Consider the following 24327-nt stretch of genomic DNA (forward strand, 5'->3'; position numbering starts at 1 on the left):
TGCAGCCCAGGATGCGGTTGGCCTTCTGGGCTGCGATTGCACATTGCTGGCTCATGCTGAGCTTCTGGTCAATCAGCACACCCAGATCCTTCTCCTCAGGGGCTGCTCTCCAGCGATACCCCACCAAGCCTGTATTTGTGCTTGGGATTGCCCCGACCCAGACGTAGGACCTTGCACTTGGCCTTGTTGAACTGCATGAGGTTGGCTTGGGCCCACCTCTCCAGCCTGTCCAGGTCCCTCTGGGGGTGGTTTCTATCGTCATCAGTAAATACAAATATAAAAATTGTTCTCTGATACAGACAGAGATACTGTATCTTACATCAGAGCCTCACAAGGGCTCCACTTAAAGGAGGATATTAAGAGGAACCCAGAAGTATCAACGACGATTTTGTTAGACCGGGACTTCAAACAAACAGCTTAAATTTTCTAGTCCTTTCCATTTAATTCTAGCACTCCAAGACATGCAAGCATATGTAAAAAATTACATTACTGGTAAAAAGAAAAAGCAGGTTTGATGACTTTTTGATGGTTTGGTTTTATTTTTTAAAAATGCCTTTCATACTAATACTGATCACAGTCACAGTTGGGGTTCTCTGGCACTTCTGGAAAACAGAGGACTTTCATTAAGTGCCTAAATATGAAATTATCAAGTTAACTTTAAGCATTCAGATTTGAACTGAGTGCTTTGAACTTGTGGCTGAATTAATTTATAATTTGCATTCTCCTATACATATACTTCCCTACTGCACAGCATTAGCAGTACTACTATGACAAAGATCACAATTATGTTGTGAACACTACTTAGGGAAGGACCTTGGTTGGAGCCATGGCTTTACCTCTCCATCTGTATCCTGATGACCAAGCAATGCTCTACTCTGAGATCAGTAACAGCTCCGCTTTGCTTTCTGTACTACAAAGTGTGTGTGCCTTGGACATAGTTTCCTCCTAGGGCTTTGCACAGGGCATTTATTTGCACATGAGCTGATAATGTGCGCTCACAGCCCAGAAAACCAACCGTTGTGGAATAATTACTGAAATGATCAATAATACAGCATTGTTCACACATTAAGGAAAGGCATAAAATCAAAAGGTCTCTAGGGTAGAATATAGCCACAGCTGGTTCACTACATCTGTGATTCCCTGTACGATATTGCTTGCAGAACAACACGGGGAGTGGAGTGCGGTGAAGACTCCAAGGCCAAACCCTGAGATAATCCAGCAAATATAGGAACGAGATGACACCATGGAACTGATAAACTGTATACGTACTACACTTATTCACATTTTGAAGAAAAGTACAGCATCGGTGAGACTTTCAGGGACAGAGTATAGCTGATGCATTTCGCGGGGGTTCCCTAGGCAACCTTGGATGTTGATGACATTCAGGGAGTCTGGTGTGCTAACTTTAAGAAGAAAAACAGTGCAGAGGACAGAGCGGAGTGGAGACACTGTGGCCAAACTCTGTGATAAAATGGAAACTTGAGGGTCAAATGGAACCCCTGAAGGCCTTATAGAACTGATAAGCTGCCTAATTGTTACCCTGAGCCAACGATCTGTCATTTTTTGACAAAATGCTATCCTTTGGGTCAACTTTGCTCATTATAATGTCATTACGTATTTATGACTAGAGTCAAACTCCACCTTGAAGATAAAAACCAGTATAAAAATGGCCCAAGAAAGGGGGGATGTTAGGGAAGACACTATTGTGAACAAGTCAAGGAGGACTCCATCAAAGACTGCCTTGACTTCTGGGATCAGTTGATGGGCTGAGTCTGTCTTCCCCCCCATAAGGACACCTGTGGGTAAGATTCAAACACTTGGCTATACCAAGCACTTTTATAGAGTTGTTTTATAACTTAGTGCATTTGTAACCAAACTATATTGCTAACATCTTTAGTATTTGCACGTGCTTTGCTTACAGTCACTATAGCCAGCAATCCAAAAGAATTTGTGTATCTGTTGCTTAAATAAACTGCACTGTGTAGGCAGCTAGTCGTTTGGGTTTCTCATTGAATGCAACCAAAGAGTGGCCATGTTAGTTCAGGAGCACGACTGGGTTGAAAGTGCAGTCTGCTATTAGTGTATCCAGAACTGTAAGAGTTTAATATATATTAAACACGCCTGGATTGATAGTGGTGAATTGGACATCACTCAGAATTTAAACCTAGCCGCACCTGGCCTCCCACCTCGGTGAGGAGTGTTAGAACGCAAGGGGGTTTATTTTCTGCCAAAACTACTTTGCCCCTTAATGCAACAACCGTATCCTGGGCTGCAGGTCAGCATGGCCAGCAGGTCGAGGGAGGTGATTCTGACACTCTGCTCCACTCTGGTGAGACCCCACCTGGACTACTGCATCCAGCTCTCGGGCCCCCAACACAAGAAGGACATGGACCTGTCGGAGCGGGTCCAGAGGAGGGCCTCTAAAATGATCAGAGGGCTGAAGCACCTCTCCTATTAAGAAATGCTGAGTTGGGGTTGTTCAGCCTGGAGAAGAGAAGGCTCCAGGGAGACCTTACTGCAGCCTTCCAGTGCTTAAAGGGGACCTATGGGAAAGACGGGGATGAACATTTTAGCAGGGCCTGTTATGATAGGACAAGGGGTAATGACATTAAACTAAAAGAGGGTAAATTTAGATGAGACAGAAGGAAGACATTTTTTACACTGAGGGTGGTGAAACACTGGACCAGGTTGCCCAGAGAGGTGGTAGATGCCTCGTCCCTGGAAACATTCAAGGTGAGGTTGGACAGGGCTCTGAGCAACCTGATCTAGTGGAAGATGTCCCTGCTCATTGCAGGGGAGTTGGACTAGATGACCTTTAAACGACCCTTCCAACCCAAACTATTCTGTGATTCTGGGACCGTCCCTATGCATGACTATAGAACTGAGCTCAAAGACTCAGTCTAGACTTCCTGCAGCATGTAATTTTGGTTTCAACCCATGATGTATTTATTTAGTATAAATAATTCAGGGTTTGATTCAATTGATATATTTTAAACATATTTTCCATCACACTCAAAATCTCCCTTCCTGTCAACAGGAAAATGGCAGAAGATTGTCAACAATCAAACAACAAAGTGGGATACTTGTCAGAAAGGAATTTGAAACAAAAATGAGGTTCTTTTTAATGCAAATCACATCAAATGTAAGTTAGTGAAGCTCCAATATTAGAAAATAACTAAAAACAGGAAAAAGGAAACATGCAAACAATAACTGTTTCAAGCACTTTGTCTTGCATGTCAAGTGTAAGCCATTTCTGAAGAACTTTGTTGTTCCTTTTGAAAATCAACTTCCCATGGCTTTTGAACATCAGTGTTTAAATCCTCAGAGAAGGTCTGTGCACTGTAAGAGTTGTATAGAATAACTTAATAATCAGAAGTTTGTCAAAAGAACTCAGCTGTTCTCAGAAGGATTATACTTACCACATTTTTCCCTTGGTTAACACTACAGAAGAAGACAAAATGCTGGCCAGTCTGAGAGCAAAATGTTAATCAGAGAATTTAAGTTTTGCCAAAACTGAGAGGCCAAAAGTTGGCCAGTTTGCCTTCAAAGACCTCTTTTTACACCTTTTGGGGTCAAAAGAGCTGTCCCTGTATCGTTCTCAATCCCATTGATGTTTTAAGGAATTACATTATTTGAGGGTTAAAACCGTTTGGTGAAAGTCTTTTTGAACCACAGATCTGTATGTCCTTGGCTTACGCACAGTCCAAAAAACTCTCTTTGTCTACACTGCCTCACACATGGTTCCGTCCCCTCTAGCAACACCTTTCACAGCTTGGGAACTCTCAGTGAATTAAAACTGGAAAGGACCTTCACAGTTTAATGAGAATAAGCATCATGTTAGTAGCTCAAAATACTCCATGTTGAGCATTGAAGCATTTTGATGGGTTTGTCTCAGAGAAATTCTGTATGTTGCTTTTTTTTTTTTTTTTTCAGAGGGTTCACTTTATTTTAGTTTGGTTGAAAATGTCCTCAAAGCATTGCATTATAAATATACAGATTTTTGCTCACTAGATTTTGTAAGAGATATTTATGGGGAAAAGAAAACACATTCAAAACCTAAGAGTCCTAAGAGTATGTTCTACTTCATCCACTCTTCTCCTAAGGAGAGGATAATGAGATCAGGGGAAGTGCATAACGTCCTGATTCTCCCTTGGTTTCTGAGCTCAGTGTTTGATTGTGGTCAGTTTTAACAGTGAAGCCCATAGCAAAAAAAACTTATGGGCAAATCAACTCAGAAATGCTCTTGTTAGAGATACTTTTAAAATCTGGGCAGCTGACAAGTTTGGGCCTGTGTTTGAAAAGAATTATATTTTTTTCCAACACAAAGACTTCAGTTGCTATTTATTTAAATTATGAAGTACATTGGAAGAAGTTTAATTCACTGATTATTGAAATATCTCACTTCTCTCTTTTATAGATAAAGCTCCCTGCTGATGTCAGATATAACTTCTGGATCTTACTTTGAAGTTTAAAGAATATAGACTGTTATTCAGAAAAACACTTAAGAATTTGTTTTATCTCTAACACAAGATAAATGTTTTTCAGAACAAAGAGATGGTTACTTACAATCCTCATTTTCAGTGTGCATAAGATAAACATTTGGTCTTACCACTAAAACCATGTATATTACCATCCTCCCCCACACACCACTGAGTCTATGTATTAGGATGTCTGGCAACTCCATATTTATCCCATGCACCACCTTTCAAGTAAATTACAAATCTGTTTATTTTTCTGAACAAAACAAACCTTGTAAAATACTAAAGAACTGAAAAATCTTTCACTGGTCAACTTTGTAATAGTTTTTTTTAGTGTTTTTTTTGTTTTGTTTTGTTTTAATTTTCAGTATTTTTTTCCCCATTAAAGCTGGGAGCAGTAGCGCAGATGGTGGCTAGTAGGTGTGTTCAAAGTCTAAATCTTGACTGTTATATTTCTACTGCTGTACTATAATGGAATGCTATACTTCCAGTGCTGGAAATAACAATGACAAAAAAGAAAACAGTTGGGATACAGTAGTGTGTTAACAATGGAGCTCCTTGCACACTATCTATCACAATATATCACACATCTCATCATTGCCGTAATTTAAGATAATTAATAAACTCAATTCTAACTGACATTTCAACTACTTGGGTCCAGTGAACTTTTTCCTTGAATGTTCTTCTAACCAAACCTAGTTTTCTGAAGAGAGAACTCTGCAGAGTTCTCTTGGTTGCCAAATAACAAACTCCTCCAGTTAATAAATTCATTTGCTTGATGACTTAATGTCTGCAGGACAGAACAGAAGGTGAGATTATTTTTCATTTTTTATATGCTGCTAAGTTTATTTACTGTGATAAAGAAGTGGAAAAAACCTGCATCAATCCCTATTTCTCACTTTCTACATTTACACTTCGTTTTTGGTGTGAACGTCTTAATACGTGTTCTTCTACATCTGTATGTGGGATTCTTCTCACCTGTCTGCCCCAGAGTTAGTGGTCTAGGCTGTCTCTAGAATCACATCTAAACAGATTTATCCCTGTTACCTTATTATGGGATGGGCTTCCTGACATGCCTGTCTTTTACTGACACCAAAGAAGGAGCTAAGTCATACCAGCCCATTAACTTTTAGAGCTAATTTAGATGAGATGAATTCTACAATAAGCTTTCTTTTAGTTATAAGACTGTAAGTATGCAAATTTGTAATTCCTACACATCCTTGAATAAGTTCTATGTAACTTTTTGCTTTATTTATCAGAGATTGCTGTTAGAATTGGAGAGCAGAAGCAGTAACAGTTTTTACTGTTTGGATTACTTCACTTCCATCTTACCTAGTTCTGCAAGCATTGGCATTTTTTTAAATTAGTGTAAGTAGAGGAAAGTCTTTCTTTGCTTACAGATCACATCATGTTCTCAGTCTTTTTACTGCTATTGCATTTTAAGTTAATGTATAAAATGCAAATGAAATATATTCTAGGAATTAATTCCCAAACTCATGTATACATTTACTAAATACACTTTTGAAAATACGTTAACGTTTTTTAAAACACATGGAAAAAAAGGTATGACTGAAATTAAGCCCTTGCCTTAATCTAAACAACATAAGCTAAGAAATATTGACAAAATTAATAATAAGTTCTTGTTTTATATAAAAGAAGTAACTGCTTTTCTATTAAAGACAGGGATTTTTATTTTTAAATTAGGGGAAAACAGGTTAGTAACATCATATGGAAAAGCTACTACGCAGAAAAAAAGCAAATTATGGGTCTTGAAAGTTTAGGGCTTTTAATAATTTAGTACCTGTGGAATCCAGGCCATGTAACAAGGGAGAACAGATGACACACTGGGAGAATCATGCAGATTTTCTGAAAGTCGATTTCCATCAAAACTGCAGCCTTCCAGTTGTAAGCCACTGATCTGCCGTGGAAATATAAAATATTCAAACATATATTACAGACTTGAAATGTCAGTAATGATTACACTGTGCTTTAATAAATGATGATCCTCCTTATTGTGACCAAATTTTTAAATAACAGGAAACTAATTATTGCAACGTTCTTTGTGAGAATCGGAAACATGATTTAAAAGCAAGACCTGGACCACACTTTGGCGTGAACTTCCTCTGATTGGGATTCACATTCTTTGAAATGCTAGAGAAAAATACCTGTAAATGTCATCATTCATGAGACTGCAATTGCCTGGCATTAGATTAATGGAAATATGATAGCGACAGCCAAGTTCACAATCATTACAATGTCAAGAAGATGAGAAGAACAATCACTGGAACAAGCATGACTTCCTGCTTGGAAGTCTGAGCACAGCTTTCAAAGAATGTAATGCGCGATTACACAGCTTCTGCAGAGGCAAACAAAATATACTGAAATAATATGAGAGAAAATTATATTTAACATAGGATTTCTTAGATAAACTATTGTTTGGAAAGAACTAAATAAGAATCCCATATGCTTCTACAAGTAACTATGCAATGCTTTTTATGTAACATGTTTTACATGCTTTCTTTTAATTAGTAAGTACTTTCAGCCTCTGAACGAAACATTCTCTTTTTTTCTTCACTGAAGTCCTGCATAAATTAATGACAATGATATCTATTCTGGATTTCTTCCAAATAAAATTTTCAATAGCCATTGATAACTTTATTCTCCCAGTACAAATAATAACAGTTTGCCAGTATAAATTATAATAACAGTCAGATTGGCCTTCTGAAATGATAACTTCAATTTTAGCAATAATAAAACTTAACTTGGTAATAAATTTAATGTGGCTTTCTAAAAGGCTAAATCTTAAGCTGGAACTGATGTTTAACAGAAGCTACAATCTGAAAATCACCTGTCTGTTACACTGTCATACTAAAGCCCTGAATTAAATACACAACACTGAGGTGGGCTTTGATCAAATACAAGGTTCATAAAGTGGAGCTGGAAGGAGGAAATGCCATGCTGTTGGAAACGGGATGAGTAACCACAGAACCAAAATGGAGAAAAGTATCATTTTCTAATCCATTTTCTCCTGCAAGAAATTCTAAAAAGTGTACGAAATTTTAAAAAGTGGTTAAAGTATGATGTTACAATGAAGATCTGTATCACAGAAGACATAACAGAAATAATTTGCTTAGGTAATTACAGTATTCTAAAATTATTTACCTGACAAGAAAATTTGCAATTAACCAGTAACACAATGGGAGTTAACTGTCATGCTTGAAAAGCAATGCCTTCCTCCCTTCCTCCCAAGTGTTGGGAGTGGTTTTCTGTTAATACTTTACTAAGTGCACACTAGCTAAGATGACGTTTTGCATTTTTAATAACTAATTATTCTTTTGATTGTAGACAGGCACTGAGGTCTTCAAAAATTTGCTTCTTTACACTCATATTTCTTTTCTAGCTCTGAGCTGAGGACTCTTCCTTACAATGTGCAAGATGAATATATACTTATTCTAACACGAAAAAAAGTTTTAAAAGATTGCATTTTAAAAAGCTATAGAAAAAAGCTGCGTTTGACCTTGGACAAGACAATGACCAGAGAACTGGCAACATTCTTTGAAGCAATCTGTGTTCCACACAGAGTAGGACTCACACTAAAGCCTGCAAAACTGGATAACCTGAACCAAAACAACCCCAAATGGAAAGCTCAGTGGAGTATGACCTTTTCTCTAGCTTAAATTTCCCCAAATTATTATAATAAGGTCTCAGTGAAATGAATTACATTTTTCAGACTTTCTATTTGGAACTGCAAAAACTTTTTTTCTCCCTCAACCTCTTGTTGAAGCTTAAGGTCTTTTCTTCTTTATGAAAGCATGACACTCCTCTCCTTTCTCCTGCCAGGTTTCATTGTGATCTTTCCTTTGAACCTTCCTTAAGATTTTCAGGTCTGTTGCTTTTAAGGTGTAGTGTTAATATTTGATATTTTGCACCATTTCTTTTCAAACTCAAAATCTCTCCACACAGAGATATTTTGGAAAAAGATGTCTTTATCTAGAAAAAGAGAAGTTTGGGTGTCAATAGTCATTAATGATAGCCTATATACATTTCAGTGCCAACTCTTCTCTCTTGAAAGAACAAAGAATATGAAGAAAAATATCATAAAAGGCACAAAAGGAACAAAGTATGACTAATGATTATACTGAGGCTTTCCCACAGAGTCCTTCCTACTGCTCTCTGTTGTTAACATTGATACTTAAGGCCTCACTTCCCTATATGCACAGATCCTAGATTACTCTTTATCTCACTACACTTCTGATTGAATGCTTTTAAAGCTCTTATTTATCCCCATCACACAAATACTAGAAAGATTCATCTCATATGTTCTTCTTTCTGCCCTTCCTGCATTCTGCAGGGAATTTTGTCATGGAGCTTGGTTTGATAAATATGTGACTTCAGCAAAGTTATTGAGGGGAGACTGGTCCGAAGAAGAGGTTTTAAAATTTATTGTTAGGGTGTTCAAAGGTCTGGCCATCCTCAACATCTCTAAAAGAGGTTTCTATAGAAGTGGGTCATCTATTGAAAAATCTCTTTCTACTGCACACACATCTCTTCTTTTGATATTGGCAGTTCCTTTGACATTGTAGTTATGTAAAATAACACCATTTGATCTCCTGGAAAACTTCAACCAATCATAGGAAATCCTTTGAAGATGAAGACCAAATTTTTGACTTTGATTCAATATTAAAAGACACTGAAAAAGCCCCAAACCATTGGAACAATGTACTTTCAGATACTGTCTGGCAGAGTATACCCATAGCCGTGTTCTCATTTCTATGATAAACTATGTACAGAAATTAAAACTACTATGAAGGAAATGGATTTCACAGTATCTGTAATTAAAATGCATAGTATTTTTGCAAATCAGCTTAGAGTAATGGCTGGAGTTGACCATAATTTTTAAAATTTTAATTCTTATATAGTATTTGGAATTTTGCAACTATTGCTACTAGTTTAGTTTCAAAAAAGCTATTGTTACACATTACAGATTATGTTTCTTACACATTTGTAGAAAGTATGCTGATACCATGGTCCAAAGCATGTCTGTTTCCAAAAGTTCAAATTCTCTGCAATTAATTTTTCCTTACTATTTAATGCCATAGTTTCCCATGAAATTATACAAATGACAACAGACTTGAGGAAGTCATATTTTCACTTCATTACCTCCACAGGTCTCCATCATTAATTTCTTGATATTTCAGGATGGAGGTATACTGTAAAAACAGACCTGTCAGGATGCCTTATAATAGCATTTCTGTCAATTGCTAAGAGCATAGTTTTGATATTAACGTTGATATTATCTACTTGAATATTATAGTCTTGCAATAATTTTTTTTTTTTTCACTATTTGTATTAAGCTCCATGCAAGCTCACAGAACTTACTAACCAAGAAGTCTCTTAACATGTTTCTTCTTTTCTTTCATTCTTTTCTATAACAGAGAATGGAACGCCAAAAGGAATGAGTACCTGCTTTTGTACAACAGCACAATCAATGCACAAAGCAAATACAAGACATGTATTTGCGTGTCAATATGTGATTATATTGCAATAGCCATACATTTTCAGTACCTTTTATTATAGCAATCCAAAGTGATATTAAAGAAGGTGTAATTTTATACAGATTAATTCTAAATCAAATATTAATCACACCCTACTAGGAGAGATCTACTCTACATTATACGTTTAAACTGTCACCTGAATTAACACTGATAATTTAACATCAGATTTGATAATACACACAGATTCAGGTGTATTCTTGGCCTGATTGAGTATTCCTCTGCCTACTTTGTAGTTACACCAACAGTTCTAGCCCTTCCTGCTTGTGATTTTCAGACAATCACAGGGTGTATTATTTGAAATTTCTGGCACACAAAGATCATTCCAAATGTCTACAATTGCTGAAGGATGATGCCATTTTTTAGAAGTACAGCAAGACTGAAGAAGCATTTTCATGATACAGATCATAGTGAGATTTCCACCTTCTTTTCCTTATCAGAACAAATTCTAAGCCATCAAAAACTTTTAAAATTAAAGGCAAGAAAAAAACCCTCAACAAACATGTTTTCAAAACAGTCATTAACTGTCAGTGTGACTGAGAAAGTTATAGAAATTATGTGTGAATCTTAGGTTTAAATTCAACGTTCATCTGCATTCCTAATCGTTCCAATCCTTCAACAAAGACATTCTATTAGAATAACTAAATATCCCTTGATTCAGGGACTTGACCACAATTCCCCCATATCCCAAAACAGAGTCCTTCAAACATCTGAGTAGAGAATCAAGTCTCTATGGAAATAGTCACACAAAGTGAAATAGCACCATTAGCATCGATTGAAACTGATAAACCTCTGAACAGCCTATACCATGATCTAGTTTTTGTACGGGATGTGATACATCTAATTTTAAACCCACAGTCTGAATCATGTGAAGATGGAACATGTATTATCAAAAAATCAAATTTTCTGACTAAAAGAAATCATATTTACCAATTCTACCAATTATTTTATCACAACATTTCTGATAGTTTGAAGATCTATCTTAAATAAGAAAAGAATGGCTTAGCAAAGAGAAATGAGTGCAGGTTCATGACTTTTGAACAATACAATCCGAAGACCTGGCAGTTGCCAAGGGGAAGGAAAACAGTATGGTATATAAGTTTCTCTTATAGACAGAGGTATATGATCAGACAGGTTCTAAACAGAAACACAATAAATCATAATGAAAAGAAAATTTCTGAAGAGAACAAAGAAAAGGTATTTGTGCAGAGAGAAAAGTATGTCTATGCATGTGCACTATTAACTATATACATTCAAAGATGCATACACAATAGGACGCCAAGAAACATTTTACATTTACTTCAGTTATCTTATTCTGTGCACAACTGAAATGGAAACAGATCTCCTTTTGCTTATGAATTGAATTTTTAAATGTGAAAAATTTCTTAGTAGCCTTATTTGCAATATGACACTCAATGTCAAACTCATAGAGGCCCAGTTCACCGAGGACCGTATGTATTTAACTAGATCATGTGTAGTCTAAAGTAGACATACTATTTTTTTGCTATCACTTTCCACCTTGCTTTCACACCATTCTGTTGTGCTTACAACATGTTTTATTGTATTTCACCCCTATGTAAGATTTTCCATTTGTGAATTACACTTTCTATAAAAGAGATCTTCTTATCAGAACTGGTGCTTTTATACAATGACAATAATTATCTTTAATAAAGTAGATAATTTTTTTTAATAATAGCATTATATAACTTAATTTTTTTTTTTTATAAAGTCTGGAAAATCTTTAAATAACTCTTTCCTGAACCCTATGTCTCCATGATACCTGTTTATTTAAACTTCCAAAATGTGACAGCGTTTTTAAAAAAACATTTTAATTCAGGCAACTGACCAAAACTACTATGGTATGACCATAGCAATTGTAGGTTTTCTCCTGTCAGTGGAGAAAGACAGGTATCTTCTGAAATTTATTTAGCTCATTTAAGATCTGAATTGATGTATGTCTGTCTTCATTGACAAAGTGAGGCTGGTAAACTCCAATTTCCAATTTAGATATCTAAAGTCAGGCAGGACAAAATAGGGTCCCAGCCTTCTCACCACATCATGTGTTTAAGGACTTATCTGTTCTGCTGATGGTCATTTTTTGAATCCCTATTTCCCCAAAGAGAGCTCCCCATTCCATAAGGTTAGCCTGAATTCTTGAAACTGCAGATACAACATTAACTTTACCAGTATTAAAATTCATATTGCTCATGTGAATCAAGCTTAACGTGCAATCCAGTGGATCCTTATCAAACAAGAAACATTTTAGAAGATGATTTTTCTGCATCACTGACGTTGTTATGCCTTAGTTAGAGTCCACGTGGTATTTAGCTTTACTAATGTGAAAGTTGCTCCCCAGTTTTTCATGAGCACAACGAAGGACTCATGGAAAGGAATCTAAATATTCAGCACAGCAAAGGGTTCCAAAGCCTTTCTGTACATCAAAGATTCAAAGAAGCAGTGAAGATACTGGTGAATACTTACTAGTACAGATTCACTGAACATTGCTCTTACTGAGGAAAGGATAATATTCAAATCAAGTGAGTAAACTTGACAGGATTCTTACCTTTTGCTAAAAATAAGGACTCACCTCACTGCTTCTGTTTCTGTGGCAGAGAATTTGCTCTTAAGCAAAATTATATTTTTATTTTTGAGTCCTATTGGAACATAAGACTCATTCTTGTAAAGCAATAGAGAATACATGTTAACCTTTTTTCCTACATATAACAGTGACTGCTTGGAGTGTACTCTAAGAAATATTACCAAAAATCTACCACATAAATTTGCACATAATGAAAAATTATAAGCTTAAATACACCTAACTGAAGTGTTGTTATAAAACTCTTTCCTCTAATTACCCTTTAATCTTTTGTTTCCAAGCCGCTATTTCAATCTAGCAACTGTAAAATATTGTAATATTTTTTAGCATCTGAAAATAGTTAGATAATATTCATACATGGAGTCCAGGTATTTGACATTGATTTCTCACATTTTTCAAAGATGGTAGGATAGTTTTGAAGAAGTCCAAGCTTCTAGGATCTGCAGCTGACAGTTACCCTACTAGAATGAGTGGTCTGAGATGTGATACTCAGTTTTTGCTCATTGCTATGGATTTAGAAGTCCAAGCTGAATTTGGAACCTTGGAACATGTGATTTGCAGGCTCCCAGTTTTATCATATCCCAGGTAGCCAAACTGCCCTAAAAGTCCCTTGGTTTATTTATCTCCAGGTTCTAGACTCCCATCTACTTCTCATTAAATGAGGTAGGCAATATTACTCTTATTTAAATATCAAAATTCAATAATTTTCTAAATTACGTTCTCTATTTCCAACAGGAATTCATTCGATAAAGTTCAAGTGACTGTATTGTACAAAGGTCATATTAGATGACTACAGTTAGTTACCTTTTCTGGCCTTACTACCTATTAATATTTTAGGAATATGCATTCTCACACATTGTGGATTAATGATTTTAGATAGTGTCAGCAGCCAACCCAGAACCCTACTACCTCCCACAGCCTTGTGTCTGCCTGCATTATCCAACTCGAGAAGGTGCCACTTGCTTTCTCCTCTCCTAGTCCAGCAATCTCTCTGCTTTAGCTGCACATCAGTACATAGTCGCGTGGCGAGTGCCCTGCATTATTCACCTGGCTTTCTGTAAGAATGCAGCTGTAAATGCTGCGCTCTCTGCTGAACGTAGCACTTGGAGCTGTGCAGCATTATCATATCCAACATACCCGTTGGAAGACGCAGCAGAGAAAACTTATTTTGTGAATCCCCTACAAAATTAAGCATAAAACAGGTGCAGAAATATCTGGACTCAGCCAAAATGGCAGTGCCACACGAAATGTTAAGAAGCTAAACTAAACCATTTGAGGATTCATCTCTGGTTTGTTGTCTAAGCTCCCGTTAGGGCTGCAGGCTGTAGCCCTAAGTGTCCAGTAAAAAAAAATGTTGGGTTTTTATCATATCAAAAGCTTGTCATATTATAGTTTACTTTGGTTTGTTTATTTCTTTGGAAGTCTCCTTTCAGTGGTTCAACAAATGCTAACACATGGCCTTAGACTTAGAGTTTTACGGTTCCTCTTGCTACATGCTGCAAGTCTTTTAACTACTTTCTGGAGGACAGTTAGATATTAACTAATGGAATAGCAGCTTCGACTTGCATGAGTGGATGAAGAGAATGGAGCAAGAACAATTTTAAATTTTCAATAAGCACTGTGACCGAGGAAGAGTAAAAAGCTAACTGCTTTCTTTCTCCCAGTACTGCAGAATTTTTGCACTACCATTAGTAGTATACTATTAACCAGCCTTTCTATGTCAGGTGCACCAATGTATTTATAGCTCAGTTTTCCAGAAAGTTTATGGACAGATGACTTGGACTATGTTAATAAAACATCCTAGTAAAATTGTACTTAAACATCCTAATAAAATACCTTAACTTGGAGTTTGCCTTCCTGTATTCGCCCTTTCCATGACACTGTAAATTTAAGGCTGTCCACTGAACAGCTCATTACTCTGCAAGGGAAACATATATACAGTAAATCTTAGAGACAAATAACAACAGGAAATGAAGAACAAAATCAGAACCAATGCATTTTCAATGTATACCATAGCAAACTAAGTCTCTGGAGAAAAATAATTTTTTAATTTCATCTAAAATAATAAAAAAAACCCCAACAGCATTTAAACAATTAACTCTTAGCTATTCTACTTTAGTGAAAGTACTAAAAATGAGATGACTAATAACAGCAATTGACATAATTTGTTGGGCCTGCATCTGGAAAATGAAGTAACCAACTTCACATATAGGGAACATTGGCACATTAGCACACATAAATAGGTAGGTTATTTTTCCCTCACCTTGCAGTCTCCTGGCGTAAGGCATTGAGAAATGTGTCTGGATGAAATAGCTCTGAAAGGTCAAGGTCATCTGACAGTAGTTTCTGTTTCTCTGCTTTTTCTACCCAGTTCTAAAAGAGAATAAAAAAGAAAAAAGAAAACAAATAATCCTGAAGTTAATGCCTGATTTTTCAACATCTTGAGTTGATGTAGGTTTGTCAATTATTATGATTAATGAAAAATGTTTGTACAAATATACTGTAACCTCAAAGATTAATACTAATTTGAATTATTTCCAACTGGTAAACAGAAAATTAATACCATTAAACAGTATATAGAAAACCAGCAGTTTACATGTAATGTGACTCATCCATTCTAAATAAAGTTCTGTTCTATTCTTTGTACAGTGCAGCTTAGTTTGTACAATGAAACTTTTATCAAGTTTTTAACATTCTGTCAAAACCCTATTTCACCTTTACTAACAGGACAGTTTATGTTTTCCACCAAAACGGTTGTTATTACTGTCTCTGCTTTACTGAGTTCAGACAAATAATTGCATTCCTTTCAAGTACGCTTTAAGACCATTCTTTCACGTAGACTGCATATTAAATTCAAGAAATACCTGATTTTCAACCAGAAGCAAGAGTTTTTATGAGTACTTACTAATAATCTTTTTTAATATCTCTTAGAATTAATTGGATTGACACTGCCATTTTTAGTGTGAAGTTTCAAAAGATGATTCAGATATTTCAGATGTATTAATCTGAAGCATGAATTTACAGAATTTCTGATAAGATAAAAACTAGGCTCTGTTACATTTGGTAATAAATGAAACTAACAGAGGTGGGGGGAATAGCTGGCCCCAATTACCCTTACAGAGCACATGCCTCAACCTACTTCTTTCACCCTGCCTTACACGCAGCTATGAAGCCTGTTACTAGGAGGAGCAAGCTTTGAATTTCCCATCAGTGCAATGCATTATGTGCCAACATGAGAAGAGAGACACACATTGCACCCTGCAGTCTTGATGTACCATGTGTCTTAAGTAATGAAATCTGAGTTTGATCCTCAAAACACTAGCAATCACAAACTACAGAATTTGTTATCTTTGCACGAGTTATGTAGGTACCTGAGTGGTTATGCAACAGTCCACACTCAAAATCTTGTTTTGAAACTTTTATACTGTCCATCTTTGGTACAATTTCTTACATGGTATAGTCACAGTCCTGACTATGTTACTGTAGCATAAGCGTTAAGTTACTGCACACCCTACTCTAAGTAGTTGCAAGCCATATACTTCTGCACAGAAAAAAATAATGTTTAACACTAAGCCAAAAGATAATCAGAGACTAAAAATCCACATGCTGTCGCTAAACAGTGGAAGGCAAACCATGCTCCTTTCTAAATACTAACTACTAGAAGACTACAAAATTACTCTAGTCATTGAATAAAAAACCTTGGAAGCTACACTCTCATTAGACAGTGCACCTGCCAGGCATCCATATCTTGTTTAAAAAGTACTTGACTGTAATCTTTGAACTGCTGACAGACAAATAATTCCATAGAAGCATCTTGGAAGTGACAAAATCATCCAAAATACAAGTAAATATCACTCAGTCATTTTTTCTTTTTTTTTGACAGTGTGTCAGACATCTCCATAATGTTTCCATCATGTTCAAACATTTAATCGGTGATCTTTTTATCAGTCACATCACCGACTATGAGCCCTCAAGCCAAATGATTATTAATCAGTTAGGAGGTATTTTCCTTTCCATTTTCACTAGGCTGAATGTACACAGCTAATGACTGTTGTCTGCATGATTCTTTCAATAACTTGATATAACAATCTGTTTTATAATATAGCAGTAACTCCGCATTCTGGTTAGGAAAGATTTTGTAAATTGTTTTGCATAATAAAAGTAGACACAATAATTTCAATTTGTATTTAATATAATCATTCTATTGCTGTCATCAAATAAACTTTTAATGTAATTGCTAAAGAGAAACGCTGTCAGGAACATAGATGCTTATATTCCACCCAATTAAAAGATCAATATGGGTGATGTTAATTCTGAACTCATATAATCAAGTAGCAGTAGGAAATACACAATAACAAGACCTTTCATTAGATGACAAAAACAAAGTTTGTAATTGCTTCTACTGCTCTACATAAAGCTGAAGGCATAGCTCATTCACAGCTGTTTAATAAATAAGATGTAAATGCAATAAAAATGATAATAAAATGTATTTTACAACAGAAAGGTAAAAAATATCCTTATGCTTAATTGTCCTTTTTGCCTTATATGACCACATGGCAGGACGTTAGTGAAGTGTTAAGAGTCTCAAAAGACAACACCACTCTATTAAATGGATCATTTGTCGATAGTACATCCACTGCCACTGCCATAATGCTTGGAAGAGATCAGGTCTTGAAGGGAAGGAAGTTTAAGCTAAGCTGTAGAAAGACCGAAGTGATGGTTCTTGAAGAGGAGAAATCCTCTAATAGATCAGCTATAATATCTTCATTTCCCTCTCCTATACCAATTACGATAAAAGCATACATTAACTTCATTTGTCAAAGTGATCCAAAGTTGTTTGACTTTTTATGGACCTTGGATGGCCATGTAGCACTTCAGTCTGAAGGGCCTTTTCCCATCACTGACTCAGTAGGAAACTGTGCCTTTCCTCCCAGGTAGGCCAAAATAATCTATGCATTTCTCACTTGCCAGCTGGATTACAGTGAGAAGACGACCACCAACTCCAACATGGTGCAAAATCCATCTTCTTGTCTCTTTGTGGCTCAGGTCAATACCCATGCTCTCCCAACCGCCCCCTCACTCCTACCTCCCATAATATGGTCTTTAACATGTTTGCTGCAATTCAGGATTTGTTTTTCGTCTTCAAAACAGCTAATAGTCAAGATCTAAACTCACTAAAAGCAGCTTTCAGTGTCTGAATTAATGATACATCCTTGGCAGCTATACCACCTGGGAAAAGGCATAGGAAAGCTGACATGGTGTGTAACTTATTTTTAAAAATAAATTCACAATAATTTATATCATACCAAGAACGTGGTCTACAAGTCCAAATATCCTAACCCCCAAAAAACTTACATTACAAAATAAAATAAAAAACTATCATACACTCTTTGTAACTGTTTCTTTCAGTATTTCAGTATGTCACTACTTCAGTATTTCCTGATTTTTTCTTATTACAAGGAAATTAGAAATTTAAGTTTCAACTGTCCATGATAGATTAATTTATCATATGATGATTGTAAATATAATATCAAAACTTATCAGCAATACCCAAACTTGCAAAGCAATTCCTAGCAAGATACTTCAAAAGTTCAGTTAATGTGAGGTTCTGTTTTGTATAATAAAAGGATGTTGGTTGTTTTTTACAAAAGTAAATCTCTACGTGCAGTCTCAGGTGGTTCAAATAATATTTTTTCATGTATCTTAACATCCAAGGAGTGTGTATTCCATTTTCAGAAAGAAGCATTCCTTATCTTCTGTAATCCCAAAGCAAACTGAGCACCTCGTATTGAGCAGGGGAAGGAATAAAGAAGCTGCCAGATTTTCACATTATCATTCATACAACTTTAGGATCACAGAACTCCTCTACAATGAATCAGGTTCTTTTTCCTTCACCTGTTTTAATTCATTCGAAATGTATTCACTTCTACCATGTTTTTCCCTTGGTGTGTCCCAGAAGAGAACTTTTATTGAAAGAGAAAATCATAGACATCACTACAGAAGTGATTTCATTTCTGTGCCTAGATGGAAAATTGTATTTAGTGTTATATGAATATGCATAGCCCAAAACCAAAGAGTACAACTCTGGTTTTCCACTAGTTTTAGAGGGATTCAAAGTTACTAGTGGGGAAAAAAAAAAAAAGCTGGACTTTGTATAAGTCTGAGAGAAAACGATGGTGAGTAGCACTGCTATGGGAGAAAGTATTTGGTTAACCAGAGTTTCGACTAAGCAAAGGTCAATCAAGCGGTTATGCTAGAGTCCTATCTTCCTCACGGAGGTGTGCTACTCCGTGTTGGCATCCAGTGGTAAATGCCAGCAGGGGTAATTGTGTTACACTGCAAAGAAACAAAATAGAGATTTTTTTTTCTGGCACTGCGTACAGAGCAGGTAATGTGTAGCTTCTCAGGAGCCAGTGGCCCACAACAATTTGCTTCCTTGTGGTCAATTTTTTTGCATGCAAAATTCTTGAGCTATTATTATTGAGCTAACTATTTTTTTATTAAATGAACACATGAATACTGCTGTATTTCAGGTATATGATAAGGTGTCGACACATACCATCTTTCAAATGATAATTCACACAGGAATTTAATTTGGAACCTTATTTTTGTTTTAAAATATTGTCCTTTTATTTTATTTTTTAAAGTTATTATTATTTTAGAGCATGCAGACCATAACTGTAGGTTAGTGCTTTATATAAAATACTATTACTTCTTTCTTTCTGTTTGACTTGCCTCAGAAACCCCCTGTTTATTCAGGAAGTCTGAATACTAACACAATACTACAGTGTTAGAGCATAAAACTTCAGAGTCCATTATCATCAACATGCTAGCTAGCAACGCGCCAGACGCACATGTGCAGTAAGGCATAGCTGAGGGAAGCATTAGCAAACACGCTCTCATTCCATATATTGTATTAATTTACTTTTATCAAAACAGGAACTTAGAATCATAGAATGGTTTAAGTTGGAAAAGACCTTGAAGAGCATCGAGTTCCAACCCCCCTGCCATGGGCAGGGACACCTCCAACTAGACCAGGTTGCCCAAGGCCACGTCCAGCCTGGCCTTGAACACCTCCAGGGATGGGGCCTCAACAACCTCTCTGGGCAACCTGTTCCAGTACCTGACCACCCTCAAAGTGAAAAACTTCTTCCTAATGTTTAATCTAAACCTGCCTTCTTCCAGTTTAAATCCATTCCCCCTTGTTCTATCACTTACAAGCCCTTGTAAAAAGTCCTTCTCCAGCTCTCCTGGAGGCCCCCTTTAGGGACTGGAAGGCTGCAATGAGATCTCCCCGGAGCCTTCTCTTCTCCAGGCTGAACAGCCCCAGCTCTCTCAGCCTCTCCTCATAGGAGAGGTGCTCCAGCCCTCGGATCATCCTCATGGCTCTCCTCTGGACACACTCCAGCAGGTCCATGTCTTTCTTATGTTGAGGACTCCAGAGCTGGATGCAGTACTCCAGGTGGGGTCTCACGAGAGTGGAGTAGAGGGGCAGAATCACCTCCCTTGACCTGCTGGCCATGCTTCTGATACAGCCCAGGATACAGTTGGCCGCCTGGGCTGTGATTGCACATTGCTGGCTCATGCTGAGGTTCTTATCAATCAGCACCCCCAGGTCCTTCTCCTCAGGGCTGCTCTCCAGCGATACCCCACTGAGCCTGTATTTGTGCTTGGGATTGCCCCGACCCAGATGTAGGACCTTGCACTTGGCCTTGTTGAACTGCATGAGGTTGGCTTGGGCCCACCTCTCCAGCCTGTCCAGGTCCCTCTGGATGGCATCCCTCCCCTCCAGCATGTCTACCTCGCCAAACAGCTTGGTATCATCGGCAAACTTGCTGAGGGTCCACTCAACTCCTCAACAACACTGTCCATGTCTGCAACAAAAATGCTGAATAGTACAGGTCCCAGTAACGACCGCTGAGGAACGGCACTTGTCACTGCTCTCCACTTGGACATCGAGCTCTTGACCGCAACTCTTTGAGTGCGACCGTCCAGCCAGTTCTTTATCCATCGAGTGGTCCATTTGTCGAATCCATGTCTATTCAATTTAGAGACCAGGATATCGTGTGGGACAGTGTCAAACGCTTTGCACAAGTCCAGGTAGATGACATCAGTTGCAGGGACAGAGGTGAGACTGACTGGCCTGTAGTTCCCTGGGTCTTCCTTCTTTCCCTTTTTGAAAATAGGGGTTATGTTTCCCCTTTTCCAGTCGGCAGGAACCTCGCCAGACCGCCACGACTTCTCAAATGTGACGGCTAATGTCTTAACGACTACTTAACTTTCCATGAATTGTTGTTTCTTACAATTTAATAAGGATATCAGAACCATGATGTTGCATAAGAACTGTAACATCACACTGACAAGTTCATGATTGATGTATGCCAAAAATATTTACTTTTAGGTATTTCCTATATGATCACTAAACACAGAATCCAGTTAAGCAATACTCTTACGCTTCATGCCTTCTACTCTTTTCTTTCTCCACAACTAAATATGTGTTACTGGGTGCTAGATTGCATTTGCAGTTACATAGATTATAATTGATTAATGAAGTATCAGACCTGGAACTATTCCTTGGTAGAACCAGAAACTACAAAACGTGCAGAGCAAAGGGGACAAACATTCAAAGAAACTTCAGAGTCCTCTCCCTTTGACAGAGATTGTGGTGCTACTTCCCACCTCTACTGGTAAGCAGTTGCAGGGCAGGGAAAACAGTGTCACATAATATTAATATTCATTTGCAGATAACAGACAAGACTGCCTACCATAAGCCTTGGACAAAGTCAGGACTACATCAGACATAATTCCTTTGCAGAGCTCTGCTGAAATCTATACTGTGGTGGTGCTGGTGTGACTAAACAGGGGTACAGAATACTTAATATATTAGGCACTAGTAATGATGGGAAGCACCACAGTAATTTGTTTTATAGTACCAGCTTGAAGGCTATGTTACAATAAGGAGAGCCAAAAGAGAACAGCTTATTTTGCTATGGTTCATTTTCTCTGGTCAACATCACATGAGATACAGATTTTCCATTAACCATCTCCTTCACAGTCCACGTTCCTCTTCTGAAACAATGACCCCTTGGACTGCAGTCATCAGTCTCTCTCTTTTTTTCTATTTTTTTTTTATTTTTACTGTTTACCAGTCATTTATTTTATGTTAACATCCTCTCTTGAGGCTGTCAAAATTCAGAGAAAATCTCTCAGCCGTGTCTGTGTCACAGAACTCCCCTCTATTAGCAACTACTAAGGTTTAACCTAACTCTCAGCTATGTATGCAATGTTTATCAAACTCACTAAAGCAATCTAATCAGAAATCACTTAACTCTTTGCGGTACATATCCCAAAATAGACCACAATGAAAAGGCAAAGAAGGAAATCTATTTTTCTGTGAGGAAAAAGAGATCACAGAATGGAAACAGTGGCTGATGCAACCCTAGTCTAGGCAAAGGAACTGTATCATTGCATGGCCATGTCTGTGACATGGCATCCTGGGACACACCACACTGGCTAAAACCACTTACACTCCACTGAACACAACACTGCAACATGGGATTACTGCTCAAATGGTTTGTTCAATCAAGCATAACTTTGTGTAGTCACAGAAATTATGATTTATTTTTTTTTTTAAATTGGTGTTATAAGCTGGTATGGATTGTTGTTTGTTCCTAAATAGTAAAGCCAAGGCATTTAGAGTGAAGGTACCTCAAGTACAGTGTATAAGCTATTTGAAGCCCATAAAATCTTTATTTAAAAATCTTTATTTAAAGCAGAAAGGGAGGTTTTTTATTGTGGCCAACCCCAACAGAACAGCTCATCATCAAGGCTGTAGGTCTCTTTCAGATGCCCTGTCACACTGGAGGTCTAAAAGAATGCTGAAGAGCAGTAGCATGGCATGAAGCTTCATTCAAACCTGTTCTCAGGAAGTTACCCAGAAAAATACATTATGGAGTAACTTAGGAAAAAACATCGTACATTTTATTAAACAGATTTTATTTTTGGTTTATTTTAAATGCATTTTTGTGTGTTTTTTTTTTTAAGATTCAATGGCTTTATTTTTAAAATTATTTTTGTTATAATGTATTCATAAAATTAAATATTTGGTAGCGACAATATCCATGTCATTTTGATACTTACTGCATGAAATTTTAAAGTATCTTGCAATATCATGGTATCAGAATAATTAGAGTTGGAAGACCTCTGAAGATCTTCTAGTCCAACTCCCCACCCTCAAGGAAGGGCCAGCCTAGGGGTTGCTCAGGGGCTTGTTTAATGGTATTTTAAATGCGTTGAATGACAGAGATTCCATAACATTCTCTGGGCCACCTGTTCATGTCTGACCACCCTCAACATGATTTTTCCTCACAAATGTTGAATCAGAGTTTCCCTTCTTGCAATGTGTGTCTGTTTTCTCTTGGCTGATCTTAGTAAGTGCCACTACGCGTGTCTAAGCAGCAATCCATGAAGCATTTGAATTTTTCAGGGCCTACAACTAGATATACCACTACTGAATATTTAACATTTAAAAGAGAAGTAATACACTGAAGTGGTACAAATCAAGGGCATATTAGAGCAGATTTGACCCAAAAGGCACAGTGGAGAAGTTCTAAATTACAAAATTATAGGATTTAGGTTGGAAGGGACCTATGAAAGTCATCTGATTCAACTGCAGCTCAAAGTAGGGCCAAATCCAATTACAGTTTATGTTTCTCAGGGCATTGTCTACTCCAGTTCTGTATATCTACAAAAGTGGAGATTCCACAGACCCCTCTGGGCAACCTGGGCAACGTTTTTTTTCTACTGCACAACCAAAAACTGGACAAGTGCTTCAGATGTGGCCTCAAAAGTGCAGAATATGAAGAGGTAAAAAGTCCCTTCGACCTTTAATAACTTCATTAAGAATTTTCCATTTCTGTAGTATCCTGATATCATGGGTGACATATTTTTAACAAATTTGCAGCTAAGAAGCAACACAATTTTATTTTTTTATTTTACTAGTATCTTACTGCATTTTTTTACTTGATATATTCAAGTATGTATTTTCTCTTGATATATTCAAACCATCAATTTTGACTTTCTCAGTCTGATAAGAATAAAATACATGAATACACATGACTGAATAAATCTTTTTTCTAGTTTGATAATCTACATATCAGAATAATGAACAATATTTGGTTTAGTTTGAAATTATTTACTGCTTTTTGCCTAGTATGTAGATAATTTCAGTTGATGATTGATTAAATTTATCATATGGGTACATGAAATACTTGAAATTGCACTCAAAATGGTAATTATAGAGAACCTATAAGACAATATATTGTATGTGTAAGGAAAAGCATATACAACACCATACAACGGTACAAACCTGAGGTCAATTTTCAAACTCAAGCTCAGATGTAGAAAACAGACTCCTCGTTGGCTCATAGCTCTCTTAGTTCAGAGTGACTACGTGGAATTAACAACATAATAATACCACTGCCTGCAAATGTGCTCTTACGCATTCTCCTCCATTTAAGGGCACACATTCTAATTAAGTTGCTATTTATAGTATTCAGTTGAATACACTGGGAAACACACTATAGAGCAGGAGGTTATTTACCCTTCCTGCCTTTAAGCATCACTTACACGCCTAAAATAGGGATCTAAGCTTCCTATTCATAGAAGAGTTCATAGATTCCTCTAAAGAACTCTTCTCCTT

General features: G+C 36.9%; 1 protein-coding gene across 1 annotated transcript in view; it reads right to left on the minus strand.

The window, feature by feature from the left end:
* The window catches only part of DYNC2H1 (dynein, cytoplasmic 2, heavy chain 1), a 197053-nt gene that overhangs the window by 1532 nt on the left and 171194 nt on the right, over window positions 1–24327 (minus strand). The window contains exons 87-89 of the mRNA XM_009889410.1: window positions 14890–14999; window positions 14463–14544; window positions 6280–6396 (exon numbers count right to left, since the gene is read on the minus strand). Of these exons, the coding sequence (XP_009887712.1) occupies window positions 6280–6396; window positions 14463–14544; window positions 14890–14999 (309 nt within the window). The remainder of the gene's footprint in view (window positions 1–6279; window positions 6397–14462; window positions 14545–14889; window positions 15000–24327) is intronic.

This window comes from Charadrius vociferus, unplaced genomic scaffold (genome assembly GCF_000708025.1).
Source record: "Charadrius vociferus isolate BGI_N301 unplaced genomic scaffold, ASM70802v2 scaffold87, whole genome shotgun sequence".
Classification (NCBI taxonomy): Eukaryota; Metazoa; Chordata; class Aves; order Charadriiformes; family Charadriidae; genus Charadrius; species Charadrius vociferus.